The sequence below is a fragment of the Nannospalax galili genome, unplaced genomic scaffold, assembly GCF_000622305.1.
Source record: "Nannospalax galili isolate Female #2095 unplaced genomic scaffold, S.galili_v1.0 scaffold50, whole genome shotgun sequence".
Taxonomy (NCBI): Eukaryota; Metazoa; Chordata; class Mammalia; order Rodentia; family Spalacidae; genus Nannospalax; species Nannospalax galili.
This window is the reverse complement of record NW_008328749.1, coordinates 845,231-863,508: the sequence shown is the minus strand read 5'-3', so window position 1 is coordinate 863,508 and position 18,278 is coordinate 845,231. Positions and strand designations below refer to the sequence as shown.

General features: G+C 40.4%; 1 protein-coding gene across 2 annotated transcripts in view; it reads left to right on the top strand.

The window, feature by feature from the left end:
- Positions 1 to 18,278, top strand: part of Slc4a4 (solute carrier family 4 member 4) — a 476,303-nt gene that overhangs the window by 11,284 nt on the left and 446,741 nt on the right. For both annotated transcript variants that reach the window (XM_008829281.3, XM_029561709.1), the window contains exon 2: positions 15,406 to 15,468. In XM_008829281.3, coding sequence (XP_008827503.1) covers positions 15,455 to 15,468 — 14 coding nt within the window. In that variant the 5' untranslated portion in view covers positions 15,406 to 15,454. The remainder of the gene's footprint in view (positions 1 to 15,405; positions 15,469 to 18,278) is intronic.

Genomic DNA, 18,278 nt, shown 5'->3' with positions numbered 1-18,278 from the left:
TATAATGGTCCAGATCTTTTGGGTGTCTGTTGTGATGTTTCCCCTTTCATCTGTGATTTTGTTGATTTGGATTTGCTTTTTCTTTCTTTTGGTTGACTGGGCTAAGGGTCTGTCTATCTTGTCTAGCTTTTCAAAGAACCAGCTCTTAAATTAATTGATTGTTTGTATTGTTTTCTGTGGTGTGTGTGTGTGTGTGTATGTGTGTGTGTGTATATATACGTATGTGTTGTATGTACATGTGTGTGGCTGTGCCCACATGAGGAGGCCAGAGGATAATAAAAGTGTCTTGCACTATCACTCTTTGCCTTTTTCCCTTGAGATAAGGTGTCTCACTGAATCTGGATCTGCCATTTCTCAGCTAGGCTCACTCCAGCAAGCCACATCAGTCCTTTTTCTGTTCTGATATAGCTACTGAAGTAACAGGCCTTGCCATGCCTGGCTATGTATGTGGGTACTGGGGATCTAAGCTCAGGTCTTCAAGCTTGCATAGCAAGCACTGTTATCTACTGAGCGATCTTCTCAGCCCTAAAATATGCCTTTTTAAACTCTCCACAGAGGGGGTTGTAGAGATGTCTCAGCAATTAAGAGTGCTTATTGCTCTTGCAATAGGACAGGGCTTTGGTTCCCAGCACACCCCCTGTGGGCACCCCCATCTACACCCGTGTATACACATACACATAAAAATAGAAAAATAAAGTCAGGAATGGTTGTACACTCCTTTAATCCCAGCATTCTGGAGATAGAAGCAGAGGCAGATACAGAGGCAGGCCAGTCTGGTCCAGGCTAGCAATGGCTACATAGTGAGACCCTGTCTCAAAAAAAAAAAAATCTACCCCCCCCAAAAACCCCAAAGCAATAACAAACCAGAAAACAATAACAAAGTGACTAAAATATGAATCTTTGAACTCCCCACTGAGAAGCTTTTTTTGGGGGGCGTCTTTTTGAAACAGGGTCTTCCTATAGCCCCACCTGGCCTGGAACTCTCTATATAGACCAGGCTGGCCTTGAAGTCACAGTGATCTGCCTGTCTCTGCCTCCTGAGTGGTGGGATTAAAGACATGTGCCACTATGCCCAGTGAGAAGCTATTTTTAGAAAGGAAATGAAGAAATGCTTACTGAGGGGGTGTCTTACATGTTTGAATCTTTCTATTGTTTGCTCAAATGGACCTTCCAGTAGGCTTTACCCTGAATTTATGCAGAATTGTGCCAGCCCCTTTCATGGCTCATTTTTCTTTCCATAGCCATTTATCACATTTCACAACTTCTGTATTTCACTTGTTTATTTTTATAGTGTTCATGTCTCTCTACTGGAAGGTAAGTTCCATGGGAGCATAGATACTGCCCTTTTGGGGGTACTGCTGCGTTTTTAGCACCCAGAAAGAACAATACCTCACACATAAATCCAATATCAGCACCACACAGAAACAACCTCAGTGAAGAGTCTATGGGTGGAATTTTCCCAAGACAATGTAGGAGAGGTGCTGGAGGAGAGATTCGTTTGCCTCCAGTTATATCTGAGTACAGAAGAGGAGATGGTTACCTAAAGTGCTTGGCTGGATGCTAAAAATGACCACATTTAAGAATTTCTGTTACACTTTGTTTTGCTATAGTGATGAACCATACCGGAGGCTCTTCAAATCTCAGTGGGTCTGGGAAGATTAGGATCCAAGAAACAGTTGCTATCATGAGGAGAGTAGGCTGAGTCTCAAGGATGTACCAGTAAGAGTTCCCACGTATTTCCCTGACTAGCGACTGTTTTGAAGAACAAAGTATTTTTCATGTGTTTTGCAGAAATGACCGCAAAAGTATTTCACTAGGAAGAGAATTCACTAGAATTTGAGCTCTTCAGAACAACCTTTTTATTGTTTAAAACAGATGTCCTTTGTGCCTAATTTATTATTAAAATGAAATATTCACTAACTTCATTTCTAAACTTTAGGTTTAAGATGTAGAAATTATTTTTAGGAAAAAGAAATGGAGGAAGGGAGAAAAGACTGGAAAAAGAGAAGGGAAGAAAGAGGGAGGAGGAGAACAGAAGAAAGGAAAAAAGAGTAGGAAGCGGGGAAGGAAAAGGCAGAGGAAGAGAAAGGGGAGGGGGAGGGATGGGGTGAAAAAGAGGGAGAGGGAGAGAGAGATTGTAAGATGCAAGATTTCAAGATTTCTGGTGAAATTGTATACAAATCTTTCGGAAAACTGTCCCAGTTGCCTACATGTGGGGAAATGAGTGACTGCTGGAAATACAGGTACTAGAAGAGGAAATCACTTCACGCTGACACGTGTGAGAAAGATTAATCTGAACCTGAAGGACCTGCAAGATTTATCTGAGAAGAATAAACTGGGGTTCTCTTCGTGTCTGTGCTATTGTTAGCCCATGACTAGGCAATTAGAGCAGTATTCGTGTCTTGTTCACCTGATGAGAAAATAGGAGGTTACTGCATTTAGATAGAAGGAAATAACAAATGCCAGCCTGATATTAGCAATGTTTTTGGATAAAAGTTGCAACAGCCACATACTATGATCTTAATGTGAATTTCACAGCCTGTTGATTTTTGAGACTGGGCTCTTCCTTTGCCGTTGTGGTGCCTGTTAATGTATCCCTTTCCTTCATTCCACTCCATCACAGTGGAAATAAAGGATTCCCGTCAGTGGGGCAAAGGGAATGTAATTCCATCTTTTATCTTTTCTTTCAATTAGAGAAAAGACAGACCTCACTTACCATGCTGTGTAAGGTCCTATATAATCGCCAGCCTCACTTCCCACTGCCTCTCTCCTTACATAACACGTGCCAGTTTGGCCCTGCTGTTCCTTGCAGCCAAACCCAGGAACTTTGCCCTTGCTGTTCGCTGTGCCTGGAATGCTTTCCTCCTGATCACACACCTCAGCTCCAGTACTGTCTTCAAGCTTTGCCTTATCAGAGGCTATCTACAATAGCACCCCACCTGTCTCCTTATATCCCTTCCCTCTTTTATGCTTGCTTATTGTTTTTATCATCACCTGGCAAATTATATGCTTATTTGCTTTTCGCTTAGAAACTTTATAGAATGTAAACTCCACAAGGGTAGAGATTTGTTTTCTTTTCTTCTTTGTTCTCCAAGTCTGGAATAGTAACTGGAAAATTAAATAGATGTTTGATAAATATTGATCGAATGAATAAAAGGATCAATGTTAATCCTTGTACAGGTTTACTTCTATTATTTTCCATATTTAATTCTGTGGCACTTGGGGATGATTTTGTCATTTAGGGTAAACAATCATTTTTGCAAAATGTTGCAAAAACTTCACAAAATAGGGGGCTGGAGAGATGACTCAGTGGTGAAGAGCCCTGACTGTTGCAGAGAACCTGGGTTCAGTTCCCACCACCCACATGGCAGCTAGCAATTGCTTGTAACTCTAGGTCCGGGGGATCTGACGCCCTTTTCTGGCCTTCTTGGACATTGCCCATGTGTCGTGCACACCTATATACACTTAGGTACAACACTTATACACAAAAAAATAAAGATAAAGTTTTTAAAAAATGGAATGTAATAGACTCAGCCATAGAGTGGAGGAATGAAAAATGGCTGTGGACTCCTCAGCATCTATGATTTAATTTTTGTTTCTGTCTTTTCTGCTTATCACATTGTTCTTAATTAGGCAAAGATAAAGATGAAAGTGAGAGATTTACTAACCTGATCATCATCCATTTTACTTCCTGTAGCTACTTGTTTGTTTTTATTCTTTCCCTGAGTTAGAGAGAGAGAAAGAAAAAAAAGTATCAATATTTTGATTGAAAAACTTTGGCTGTAGACCACATAGATAGAAGAGAAAAAGTAAATTAAGAAACACCATTGTAGAAGACTGTTTTGTTCTGTATTTTATTGATGCCTTAGAATTTGAAGGCAGGGTTTTCTTTCAAACACCCTTCTCCAGTTTTTCCTCCTGCTGAGTGACTCTAGTTTCTTCCAATAAAGCTTTAGATTATTGAGAGTTTCCCTGTACATTAACAGGCAAAAACTTTCTGTACAGCAAATCTGCCATATAAGGGAATATAGATTAGTTTTTTAAAAAATATTTTATTTATTATTTTTATTTTATGTGTACGAGTGTGTTGCCTACATGTATGTGAGTGCACCCATGTCATGCAGTGCCTCGGAGGTCAGAAGAGGGCTTCAGGTTCCCCTGGGACTGGAGTTAACGACTGTTTGTAGCCACCTTGTGGGTGCTGGGAATCGAACCCAAGTCCTCTGCAAGAGCAGTCAGTGCTCTTAACTTCTGACCCATCTCTCCAGCCCCTATAGATTAGTTTTTAAAATCGGCCTCAAGAGTGGAATGATCAGTTCAAGCTGGGCAGTGTTTGAGTGATGCACAGGACACTGGAGTATGAAAAGGTTTGAACAGGATCTCTTATACAGATAAGTACTATTTGAAATGCTGTATTAATAACTGAACAGTGAAATAAAATGAAAATAATTACTTTTGCTTAATCAACACAAAAAATTTCTGTGTTTTGGGGATACATGGAAGCATTTCTCATTCAGCCCAGACCTGTTCTGCCTCCCATGGATCCTTGCCTGAGTTCTGAGGAGTGCCTGTTAGAAGAATGCAATAGGACAGTTTCATGAATGTCTCTGGCACATTATGGAAACAGAGCATTGCTATTTGTGGGCTCGTACAGCAATTTATTTTTTCGGATCTAATTATTAAAGTCATTTAAATGTCATAACTACAAAAATTATGCACATTGCAATGTCACTGTAAACAGTCCAATGAAACTGTAGTCATTAAAAAAGTAATTCCAATACCTCAAAAATCAAGTGAAATTTGAAAACTTTCTAATGTACCTACCCAAAAAATTAAAATGGTTAACAAGGGAATAAAACCAGATTCAGAAATCTGGTACTGATTTTTTTTTGTTTTGAGACAGGCTGGGATTAAAGGTCTGTGCCACCATGCCCTGATGGTATTGATGTTTTAGAAAGGCAACTCCTTAAGCCTTTCTATCACTTCGAATACCATTCTCTGCCACTCAGCTTCATGCCATTCATCTCGTGGGCTCTCTCAACCACCACAGCTCAAACAAGCACACCATGTACCTTGAATTGTCTTTTCTTTTTATGGACTAATATTCACTGTACATGTAATGGATTTCATAAAGATGTTTTCATAAAACTGTATCATGTTATCATGTACTTTGATCATATTCAAAGCCTCCTTCCCCACTTCCAACTGTTCCTTCATTCACCCAGAAAGTTCACTTCTGTTTTCATTATATATATAATTTTACGTGTCTATAAACTATAGGATCTACAAGTGAGATAAAATATGTAATAATTGTCTGAGTCTGGCTTATTTTGCTTAATATAAAGATTATTGTATCATGTTTTCAATTGCATCAATCATCCTGCAAATGACATAATTTTGCTCTTTTTAAAATTGCTGAATAATACTCCATTGTGGAGCCAGAAATGGTGGCATACACCTTTAATCCCAGCACTCAGGAGCCAGAGGCAGGTGGATCTCTGAAATTGAGGCATGCCTTGTTTACATAGTGAGTTCCAGGCCATCTGGGGCTACAAGGAGACCCTGTCTCAAAAACAACCAAACCAAACCAACCAAAACCAAAACTCCTCCATTGTGTATTTGTGCCATACTTTCTTCATCCATTCATTTGTAGATGGACATTTAGGCTGATTCTATAATTTGGCTATTGTGAATAGTCCTGCAATAAAAATGATGTGCAAGGGGTTGGAGAGTTGGCCTGGCACTACATGCTCTTGCAGAAGACCCAGGTTCAATTCCCAATACCCACATGGTGGCTAACAACCATCTGTAACTCCAGTTCCAGGGGAATCTGATGCCCTCTTCTGACCTCCATGGGCATTGCACAACATGGGTGCACTTTCATACATGCAAGCGATACACTTATACACATAAAAAAGAGAAATAAGCCAGGCGTGGTGGTGCACGCCTTTATTTCCAGCACTCGGGAGGCAGAGGCAGGCAGATCTCTGTGAGTTCAAGGCCAGCCTGGTCTACATAGTGAGTTCCAGGACAGCTGGGGCTACAGGGAGACCCTGTCTCAAAAAGACCAAAAAAAAAAGAGAGAAATAAAAAATAAAATATATACAAAAAATGGATGTACAAGTATCTCTCCTCAGACTTTCTGTTTTCCATCTTGATGCTGGAACACAGCACATGGCCATGTTTGTTGAATTTGTTGTTTAGCTTTTCCCATGTAAAATTAAATGAGAGACTTTTTAAAAATAATTATCTGACACCCCAGGAGCAAGGCCCCTGTCTTTGTCAAAGGAAACGGTGAGGCTCCTCCAAAGTTTCCATGCTCCATCCCAATGGCACAGGGATACTGGCACTGCTACAACCACTAACCAAGCCTACACACTCAATGCCACTGCCTATGGCTGGGCTCATGCACTCTGGGTCCATGTATTTCAGACTCTGGGTCCTGATGTGCTCAAAGCCTGTGTACTTCAGGTGGTTGGCATGCCATCCATCCTGGGACCCACATGCTTTAGGCCAGACCCTATGCCTGTGGATACTATGTACTCCATACTCAGGCCCATGCCATCAATGGTAGAGCCCATGCACTTCACATCAGAGCTCATGCATTCAGTGAATTGGCCCCTGTGGTTAGTGGGCACAATCATCTGTTCCAGGCCAAAGTTGATGCTGGCAGAGTCAATGTTCCCATTGTGCGGCCCATGTATTTAGCACTTGAGGCCCTGCGGTCAAGGCCCCGTGAATACATGTACTCAGTGCTAGAGCCTATGTGCTCAGTGAAGCCCATGTAGTCCGTGGCAATCCAATTTTGTCAATCTAAGAGCCTTCTAAATCCATACCATGGACTAGGCCTACACACATCTATTCATGCCAGCACTCCCAACGTGGTCACCTCCTCCCTCCTTTGCAACTCTCTCCTTTCTTCAGTGCTTTGCTTACTAGTTCCGTTCCTCTGCTAAAGGGCTTGCCAAAGCTTGGAGACACCCCCATTTCGTTTCTGACAAAGTCTCTCAGATCCTTCACCCTTGCCACAGTCCATCTTTATCTAACCCACGATCGTGCCAGATCTGAATTGTTCCATGTTTTCCATATCACCCCTAAGAGGTCCCATGCTTTCTATTTTTCTTTCTTATTCCAAATTCTGCGCTGTCCATTTCCATTCCTGCAGGCCCTGTTTCCCAGGACAATGCTTTTGTTCAGATGATTGGCAACAACAGGCTGACCTCTTGGTCCTAACTGCAGGCTAATATCACCAAGTTGATAGGAAGTTGCTGTGGACATTCAGGATGGGGAAAACAATTCTTCCTGTGGTAAGGGCCTCTCATCCATTTCATGTGTATTAAGCAGCAATTGGCTATCAAACAGAGTTCACACAGCTTCGATGTTCAGAAATCACAGTGCCTGTTCCACAACTTTTCCCATCTTTATCTTCCATAATGTCTGCTGGGACTGCCACACCAGCCATGGGAAACACTTCTTCAGGTTTCCCAGCCAACATTATAACCCTGATTTGCAAAAATATTGTACTTCCAGTTTTTCCAGACTTTTGCATTGCTCTTTTGGCACATTCACCAGCAGAATCTTCTTTAACTTTCAGTGTTCTTCCAATCAGACAACACTTGTTCACAACTTCAACAACTTTTTTCATGTCTTCTTCCATCTTGAATTCAAGAATATTCATCCCCTTGATTTTCAGCATCCCCTAGGAGCTCACGTCCGCTACCTCTAAGTTTTTCTTTTTTTAAATATTTATTATTGTTATTTCATGTGTATGAGTGTACTGCTGGATGTATGTAAGTACATCCATGTTGTACAATGCCTGCCAGAGGTCAGAAGAGGGCATTGAATCCCCTGGAACTGGAGTTATGGACAGTTGGTAGCCTCCATGTGAGTGCTGGGAACCAAACCTGGATCTTCTGGAAGAGCAGCCAGTGCTCTTAGCTGCTGAGCCATCTCTCCAGTCCCTCTAAGTTTTTCTTTAACCAGAACTTTAGAAAGTTACTGCTATAGCACATCAGGAGATGTTTGTAATGAAGGCTCTGAATGTTTTGATCAGATTGGCATATGGCTTAAAGTATCTGCTTCCTCTTTTTATATTTTTCCCTTTCCTCTTCTCATTCTAAATGGGTCACTCTCCACCCTTCCAGCTGGAGCCTGGGTGGCACTCAGCATGCTCTGTGCCACTCTTACCCTCCTTTGCAGGTTTCCTAGCTGCATCTCAGTTACCCACTTAGACCCCTGCTGCCATATTCTCCATGTCTGGGCTTTGTCCCCTGTAACTGAAGTGGAATTGTGACATGATGCTTGTTCTTGATGATGCACGGTTGCTTCTGGGGAAAGGCTGAGAGTGTCTGAGCCACGGCAGTGATCTCAGAAAGTCAGGAAACATTTCCTATCTAGTAGCTTAAAGAACTGTGACCTTCATTACTTAGGAGAGACCTGTTGGGAAGAAAGAGGACTTTTTGAGGTCTTTCAATGGCTAGACTTTCCTAGAGCAAGTTTATCATTTGTCTGAGGCAGAAGAAACATATGGGCACATATGACAGAGTAGGAGCACCTATATCTATTGAAGGAACATGTCCTTTATCGCTCTGAACTTCAAGTACGCTATTTCATTCAAAATTTTGTATTCAGGATGACCTTCAAGTATCATCAAATCCTCAAATACTGTGATAATAAGATTTGAATCACTGAAAGGAAGTGTTTTGATTTGTTTATGAATCACTTTTCATGAAGGCTAGGCTGCCAGCAGTTATCATATGTCGCTGTCTGGAGACAGATTCCTCTGTATCAAGTATTTACTGAAGCGGGAAGAAGATTTGAAGTGTAAGGACTGTGGACTGTGTCCCTCATGGTGGAGAAACGCTGACAAGGAATTCTGTCTATATGCTGCTGGCATCACCCCTCTGAAGGGATGAACATGTTGACCAGCCCTCTGGAGAACAGTGACCTCCCCAGGGAGTGTCTGGTTAATCCCTTGGTGTCTCTGAGGGCAAGCCCTGAAGGATCTTGTTGCCAGGAATCGAAGATGGTTGTTACCTTGACAGCAGAAGTGCAGCATGCCTGCGTCTTTCCTGGTCCCCATGTGATCCTTCCCTGTGACGCTTGTGTTTACACCTGTGTGTGACTCAGGAAGGTAGAGACAGCCCATGTGTCCCCTGTGCCCTTGTCAGGAGACAGGGCTGGGTCTGCTAGGTCAGTGTGCATTCTTCCTCTGCCGCTCTCCTAGAGGTTAGCTGATGGGATCCTTTCACAGGGGTGCTCTCTCAGGGAAGACAGCATGATTCCTGATATGGGCAAGGAACTGGGTAAGTAAGGCATACTTGTGCTATCAATGAGCCAGTTATGAAATGCGGCCCAATATAGGGCATATGTAAGAAGATGAATGTTTTCAGTTCCATGGGTACCACAAATGTTACTGGACATTTCTTAGGTCTCAACACTGCATTAAAATTACCCCACTCCTACCCTTTTCATTTTGATATTTTGTCTTTCTTTTTATGTGCAAACAATTTGTAAATTGGCGATTATGTGGGCTAATGGATTTATGTGATCAGTGGGAGCAGTTTGAAAGGTGAGGCTAATTCTGTATTCAAACAGTGAGGTTATTGTTCAGCTCCAGCTCCTCTCATCTCACCTAGCCTTATAAGCTCAGTAGGCCCTGCTCTGGGCAGACTGCTACTTTTCTTTTATACATTTAATATGTAGACTACAATTATAGTTTCTTCATAAAGTTCCTCTTCAAAACAGTATTGAGTATGACACGTTTATCAATGGTTATAAATGACAACATTATCATTTTACAGAGTCTTCGTTAAGTGGGTGTTTTGATCATTTGCAGTTTCTTGCAAACCACACCCCCATTCCTTCCTTCATTGAAAATCTCCTTGGATTCCATACCTTAGAAGGATTATAAATATATTAGGAAAATGACCTAGTTCAGTTTGTATTTTTTATTATGTTCTTCTTTCCTTTAAAATACCAAGTCTTTCATAAACATACCATCTTTCACAGCAGCAAGCTACTATGACTTGACTCCCTTGGCCTTTTCCCACCCCAGGAGCACAAAAGGATTTGAGTCTCATTTGTACTACTCTCCATCCCTGCTCCCATTACAGTTCTTTGTGGAGCTCTTTTCCTCATGTTTGTGGAAACTGTAACAATTTGCTCTTCTTTATCCACGTAGAGCCTGTGCCAGAGCTCACCACTTGAACTTCCTAAACTGAGTGGCCACAGCTGCCAGAACTGGAACTGCAGGCTAGCTGCAGATCCCAGAGAGAGGCTGCCGCCGCCAAGCTGAGCCCCATGCTGCTGCACGGTGCTGGTTTCCAAACCGCCTTCCGCTGCCCTGCTGCGGCCGTGGGCAGTCATGCTCTTGCAAAGTAAGAAAAACGATGCTTCTTCGCCTTCACAATGACAGTAAAGGATTCTGGAACAGGATTTGTCAGTCTTAAAGCACAATAAGATGCACACTGCTTCTCCTGAGTAAAGTGCATTGCCTCTAGCTGCAGGCTGAACTAACAGTTGGAGTGATCTAGGTGGAAGTCTGCTCTCCCAGCAAACTTGGTCTTTGCTGCCACCAGCACCTCATTTGGGATCCCTGCTAGTATCTGGACCAATTTTGTGTTTGAGAATAAGTAAAATGTTTCTTCCTTTGTATTGGGATGGGTGGGAAAGCTTATGTCCTAAATTTTCTACGCTGTGAGACAGCTATTGGTTCACCTTGCTCCCTTTGATAAATTTTCTGTTGTCCCTATTTTTTTTTTTTTTGGTGCTTATTTGGGATTTCTCTAATCAGACTGCATATATGTGAAACCTAATTGGGGTTAGATTTAATTATTTTCTCAGGAAGATCTTCAGTCTCAAGTAATTGAAGTTTATTCCAGTAAGTTCTGTAGCTATTGGCTGGGATGCAGGGACACCCATCCTCTTACTCTGCATAACTGGATATACTGAAGTCCATAACTGAATATACTGAACTCCAGCCTATCCAAGACACTTGACATTTGCAACCAGTCACAGTTCAAACTTTAATTCTATTTTCTAATAGTTCACATCACCCGTAAGGACACTGTATCCCTCATCATCTCTCTTCTCCCTCTACACTAACGATTACTTTAACGAGACTGCTAATAACAGCACCATCCTCATAATGTGCAGTGCTCAGTGGTCACTCTTGTCATCAGTGCTGAGTATGGGGTACTCTTCTGTCAGTCTCTTTCCTTGGCCTTCTTTCTTTTTCTTCAGCGAATATATCTCTGTCTTTATAAAATGATAAAAAAAAATTGTGTTGAAAGCCACTTTAAGCATTCAGGAAATGGTAGAGACTAATGCAAAATAAATGCCACCTGCATTGAACAAAGGTCAACAAACATTTTGCTATCTTTCCTTCATGTTTTAAGCAAACACATTATTGCATAGCCACGGTTCCTTGTTTACGTTTTGCCTACCAGCTCACAAACTCCCTGATCCCATAGAAATAATCATTTATTCCTGAGGTAGAGCTTTTTAGTCCTTCTCATCAGTGTTTTAATATAATTTATAGGGCCTGGAGAGATGGCTCAGTGGTTAAGAGCACTGGCTGCTTTTGCAGAGGACCTGGGTTGGGTTCCCAGCACCCACAAGGCAGCTAACAACCATCAGTAGTAACTCCAATTCCAGGTGATCTGACACACCCTCTTCTGGCCTCTACAAGCATTTCACACATGTGCTGCACTTACATATATGTAGGCAAAATACATATATACATAAAATAAAAATAAATTAAATACATATATTTCGTATGTGTGTCTATCCATATCATTATATAACATTATTTTGTAGATTTAAAAAGTAAATGCAGGTCGGGCATGGTGGCGCACGCCTGTAGTCCCAGCACTTTGGAGGCAGAGGCAGGCGGATCTCTGTGAGTTCAAGGCCAGCCTGGTCTACATAGTGAGTTCCAGGACAGCTGGGGCTATAGGGAGACCCTGTCTCAAAACAAAACAAGAAGAAAGTACATGCATGGTATCTTTTGGTATACAACATACTCCAACTTGATTTCTCCATTCACACTTAAGTTTTTCAATGGTCATATGTTCAATGATAAAGCACTTACTGTTCAAGCATGAGGACTTGAGTTTGAGTCCCTGGAACTTGTCTAAAGACAAGACAGATGTGGTAGCATGTGTTTGTAATCTCAGTACTCCTACAGAAAGATGGGAGGTGAAGATAGGAGCATCTTGAAAGTTTGTGGGCTAGCTAGCCTGGCATATGCATCAGCAAATAAGGGACTGTGTTTCAAACAAGGTGGAAGGTAAGGAATGACACCTGAGGTTGTCCGTTGACTTCCATTCGTGCACTGTGGCACATGTGCATGATGGCATGTGCCCATACACATTCACACGTGTATGTGCACATCACACACACACACACACACACACACCACGCACGCACAAATTTTTAAAAAGACTGCACTTAAAAAAAAAAGACTGCACTTGAGACTATATCACAAGTAATGTATCTGTTTTTTCATTGATAAGCTACATAGGTACTTTAAATTCCTTTCTCTTTAAACTTTTGCCTTATTACTTCTTAAAAATTTCATTATTAGTTCCTGATTCTGATTTCTTGCTGATTCAATTTTAGAAGATTTCTTCCCTTATTTGGCTCTGATGTCGAAGGAAGTGAATTAAAAGACATGGCAGTTTAAGGGTAAGACTGGAGCACAAAGTTTGAGTTCTGAAAGGATAATTGAAGATTTTCTAAGCTTTTAATAAAATGAGATTGGTAAAAATGCTGTGTCTTGGGAACAGCAAGAGTATGGGGCTTAGGGGTAAGAAGTTGAATTCCATCACCTCTTTTCTAGGTATATGCTTCTATGCTTCTAAAAACCTCCTCAACTCTCAAGTTCCTTATGGATAGCTTACAGAGCCATTCTGAGTGTCAAGTGAAATAATTCACATAAGGCTTATATTGCAGTGTCAGTCACATGGTATGCATCTTGGCTATTACTAATCGTTATTAGCTTAGTTGAAGTCATGCTTTTTGTTTTGATAATAGGATCTACAGGGATCTACTTCTGTCTCTCTTCTGTCTCTCTCTCTCTCTTTCTCTCTCTCTCTCTCTCTCTCTCTCTCTCTCTCTCTCTCTGTTAAGAAGAGATGGGAAGGAAATTGCTGGAACTCTACCTTACTTTGAGCTTATATGGAAGACCTTCTTACTCCTGTTTATAGACAAAAAGGGCTTTCTGATGTGTTGAGAATTCCATATTAATTTAATTAAATTCTATATTCTAGATTAATTAGCATCTTTAAAATATTATTAATAATGGGTTATAAGGATTATTCTGAAATGTAGTCTATAAGAATAACAAATAATTCTACTGATATTAAATACAATTTAAAATAATCTGTTCATATGTATGTTTTAACTTATTTGAGGCCTCATGAGGCCTCTTAAATCTCTTTAAATTACCTCCAAATAAGTTACTTTTAGGAAATACAAGTGTATATAAGCAGATGAAGGTAGTGAGAGGTCATCAGTTGGGGTGGGAGGATTTTGTGACTGCAGAGATTTAACATCTTCATTTTATTCTTTTTAAAAAAAATTTATTATTAGTTTTATTTTATGTGTATGAGTGTATTGTCTGCATGTATGTGAGTGCTCCCGTGTTGTGCAATGCCACGGAGATCAGAAGAGGGCGTCAGATTCCCCTGGAACTGAAATTAAGGAGTGATCGTAGCCACCATGTGGGTGCTGGGAATCGGACCTGGGTCCTCTGCAAGAGCAGTCAGTGCTCTTAACCGTTCAGCCATCTCTCTAGCCCCATTTGTGTGTGTGTGTGTGTGTGTGTGTGTGTGTGTGTGTTGTATAGTCAAACAGACATAGATGCTATTAAAAGAGACAAAGTTTTTTATTGTTAGTAAAATGCTAGGACTGAAGGTAGAATTGCTTCAGAGTGGCTTTTTCTTTTTAAGCTTTAAATAGTGTTAGTCAGATTATCTGTTTTGAACGATTCTGCTAAGACAAAATAGTTATTGTGATGATCATAGCCAGTGATGAAAGAAATGGAGCCAAAGAAAGATGCTGAAAATAAGGGAATTCACATAACAAGCTGTTCATATTGAAGAAAGTTTTTAAAAGATTTTAAAATGCCTTAATCCTGTGGATAGACTGAGGGGACTGTGTTGGTTAAGTTTCAAATTCTCATACAGCCAGTAATGACTGTGTGTGACTGCTCATAGGCAGTCAGTCTTGATACTTAGAGTATTCTGAATTTTTCATGTCTTTCACGGGAACAGAATAGAAAAAGTTTTGGGAAATACTGCATACCTCATTAGGGTTTCTAATCTGGCACCTAACACTAATGTTACTTATTCCCCTAATGACATCATTGTGTCACAATGTATGTAATAAAAACTAGGTATCAGGAGCTGGAGAGATAACTCAGCAGTTAAGGGCACTAGTTGCTCTTGCAGAGGACATGGGTTCGATTTCCAATACTCACATGGCAGCTAACAGCTTTCTGTAACTCCTGTTCCAGGGGAATTGGGTGCTCTATTCAGACCTCTGTGGCCATTACATGACATGCGTGCACTCACATACATGCAGGCAATACACTCATACACATAAAATAAATATAATAAATATTTTAAAGAACTAAGTATCGCTAATGTATTTTTACTATACTTGTACAATAATTATTGGATTATTAGTGGGCTTCAAGTAGAACTCACAGTAAGGCAATATAAAGACGATTTTCGTCAAGGGACACAAGATTATATAAACAGGAACTAAAACTTTGGAAGGATGCTCTGTTTACAATTTCTAGTCAAAGACTCAAACACGTTTCCTATACATTTTTCTAGGAAGAAATCTTTGATTTTGAAAGACAAATATGTTTTCTCTCATTTGTGGAATTCAAATTTATGTATATATATATATATATACACACACATATATGACATAAAAGTAGAAAAGAGAGGAAAAGGTCTAAAGGGAAGGGAAGGAAAAACAAGAGGTGGTAATTAAACATATGTGACATATGAAGGCAGAAGGCTAGACTAGGGGGAAGAAGAAGACCAACAAGAGGGGTTTGGAGGGTGTGGGAATGTGGTTGGGGGCATATAAAGAATGAATCTAATGATACATATATATGAAAGTGTCACAATGAAACTCACTATTTGTATACTAACTAAAAATTACTAATAAGTAGGAATCTTTTGTTTTAAATATTTAATTAGTGGGAATTTGCACAACATAGGACATCAGCAATAAAGGTACAGAAAGTTAATAGAGTTTTAAAAAACAGAACCTGGGAAGAAGGAAGAAGATTCTGGTCTAGATTAAAGTATCATGAATATCATGTTTTCACTGAAATTTTTTGTGTTACTTGAAATATATCAAGTAATTTTTTTCTTTTTACAGATATCTGCACCGTTTTAATAACTTCCTCCAGCTATAAACGTGAGCACTGATGCTTGATCTATTGTAAGTTGAAAGTCATGTATGAAACAGTTTTGCATTTTAACCTCTGTCTTTAATTAGAAGAAGACTAAATCTTAAATGGTTAGGAGCAGAAGAAACTTTTTGTTTTTATAAGCAAATGTTCCAACTTGGTTCAAAATTGATAGGCTATATAAGTCTCGCTTTGTTAATTTAAATTCCTAGAGCTCCTCTTGTGACACGGGCAGGTGCTCAATAAATCATCCAGTGTTACCGATGATGAATATAGGTCTAAAAGTATAGAGATTCATTTTTGCCCTGTATGGTTTGATATAAAATTTCCTGTTCCATTCTCCTTGAGGCCTGTATTTGTTGGTTCTACAGTGGTTTGCTACTTATGCAGCTTTTTAAAATTTAGTCCAAATATGATAGTTTTTATCTTCAAATAGAAACGAATTGGAGAAGTAATGAGGTACCATTTGGGATTGTTGGCAACTTTAAATGTTCAAAAAACTAACTCACAAAAGCAAGGGAACAGTAAGCCCTATCCTGCTGATTAGATGATTTAACCAGCAGTTGGTGTTGGCACCAAATTGTTAGCCAGACTGGTTTAAAAAAATTCTCAGGGCTGGTAACTCTGTCCTCTGTGGGCAAAAAGATCTGAGATGCGTTCCTCATTATACCTTTTGCTACACAGATCCTCTTAAGAAAAATCCCAATTTCCTAATTGTAAGGAAAATCCAAGAATAGGACATTGCAAGGAAAATCAAGAGTGGGGTACACACTAATGAGATGTAGTGCTGCTTTGAAAAGGAAACCCTTTGCAGTCTGGGGGGCAGCTAGAGTATCAAGTCTCATCATGACAGGATGGCTCATCTTGCCTGCATCTAAACACCCATGGTTCATATATTGATGTTTAGAGGGAAAGACACTAGAAAAAATGGATTGGAAAATTCACATTTACTGTCAGATCTTGTGCAGTGCAGGGTAGTACATACAGATCTTTCTCCAAATATTAAGCAGGGTGTGTATCTATTTTGGGTATCACATTATAAATAAGGCTCAGGCTTTTTTATGATTCAGAAAAAAGGCTTGCAGTGAGATTCATATTCAGTTCTACAGTGCTATAGCATTTAAGGCTGCTTTGATAGCTTCATAGACAATGCTAATTTCCTCGTGTGGCTTATTACCATTGTGTCTTAGTTTGTAGTGCATATAAGGATATGTGGTCAGAGAAAGTACTAGAATTTTGTAAATTCCAGTGTACTAGTAAGGATATTAATCACACACAGTATGATTCACAGCTTTCTCTATTTCTTGTTTCTTTTTTTTTTTTTTCTTTTTTGGTCTTTTTGAGACAGGGTCTCCCTGTAGCCCCAGCTGTCCTGGAACTCACTATGTAGACCAGGCTGGCCTTGAGCTCACAGAGATCGGCCTGTCTCTTCCTCCTGAGTGCTGGGACTACAAGTGTGCACCACCACGCGCAGCTTCTTGTTTCATTTTTAACTTATTTCACATAATCAACTTAAGTCCCCTTCACCCTTATAGGGGATGTTCTGTGCAGCAGTCTCTCTCTGGTTCCCATGAAAATTTTCTCTCCAGCTAGCAAAGGTTCAATAAACAGGTTAAAAGTCAGACCAATTTCTGGTTTTTTAACTTATGGAACTGGACTTTTCCCCTTCAGGTTGTTGTCTAGTAAAATCATATGTACTAATTTTAATTCATTATATGAGCATTTTCTCTTTTGCCAGCATAATCATTTCAGAATACTGTGAACTTATGTTGAGGAAGGGGGTTCCAAGAATCTTCAAGACGAGATTTTGGAATTTGGAAAACCAGAACCTCTTTTCCCGTTGCTGTGAGAAACCATTTGGTACTTTGATGAGATGCAGTAGCCAGCAAACAGCAGGTAAAACCTTACATCCTGGAAAAGATCAATGGGCAGAGCATTTGATTACACAAGAGCAGAAATGAACTTCAGGAGGGATGCTAAAGACCAGATGGTGATATAGGATCTGCCAAGAAGTTCAGAGGCCCTGGGATAGCCAAGCCAACAAATGGGCTGTTCTCTGCCTGCTACAGGAACAGCACAGGATGCTGAGTTCTGGTTATTTTGTAAAAGGCATGACTCCAGGATTAAGAAAAAGTGGGACTTTCAAATTAGCTGTTTCCTAGTTATGGCTGGATTGTGATTTCTGCACCTGTTGCTTTTTTGTTACTTGCCTATTGTCCAGTCTGCTTAGGTTCTCTTCAGATGTTATTTAATGTTCACTGATTGCCCTCCCTTATATGATTACTTACTGGGGGTCTTTTAAGGGCTAGGCCCTTTGTTCGGACTGAATCTATCATAGAGAACAAGATAAGGACATCATCTGCTCTCATCTAGTGGGGGAAAAAAGAGAACAAGTAGTTCTAATAATGCATAACACGGGATTTTTGGATAATTTTAAATATTTTATTTATTATTATGGGGCTGGAGGGAGAGATGGCTCAGCAGTCAAGAACACTGACTGTTCTTGCAGAAGACCCGGGTTCGAATCCCAGCACCCACATGATAGCTAACAACTGTCTGTAACTCCAGTTCCAGGGGATCTGACAACCTCCGTGGGCATTGCACGATTTTTATTTTATGTGTATGCATATATTGCCTGCATGTGGGTAAGTGCATCTGTGTCATGCAATGCCTGGGGAGGTCAGAAGAAGGCATTGGATTCCCTGGAACTGGAGTTACAGACTGTTGTTAGTCACTATGTGGGTGCTGGGAATCAAACCCAGGTCCTATGTAAGAGCAGCCAGTGCTTTTGAACTGCTGAGTCATCTCTCCAGCCCCATGACAAAGGCTTTAAAAGGAAAGA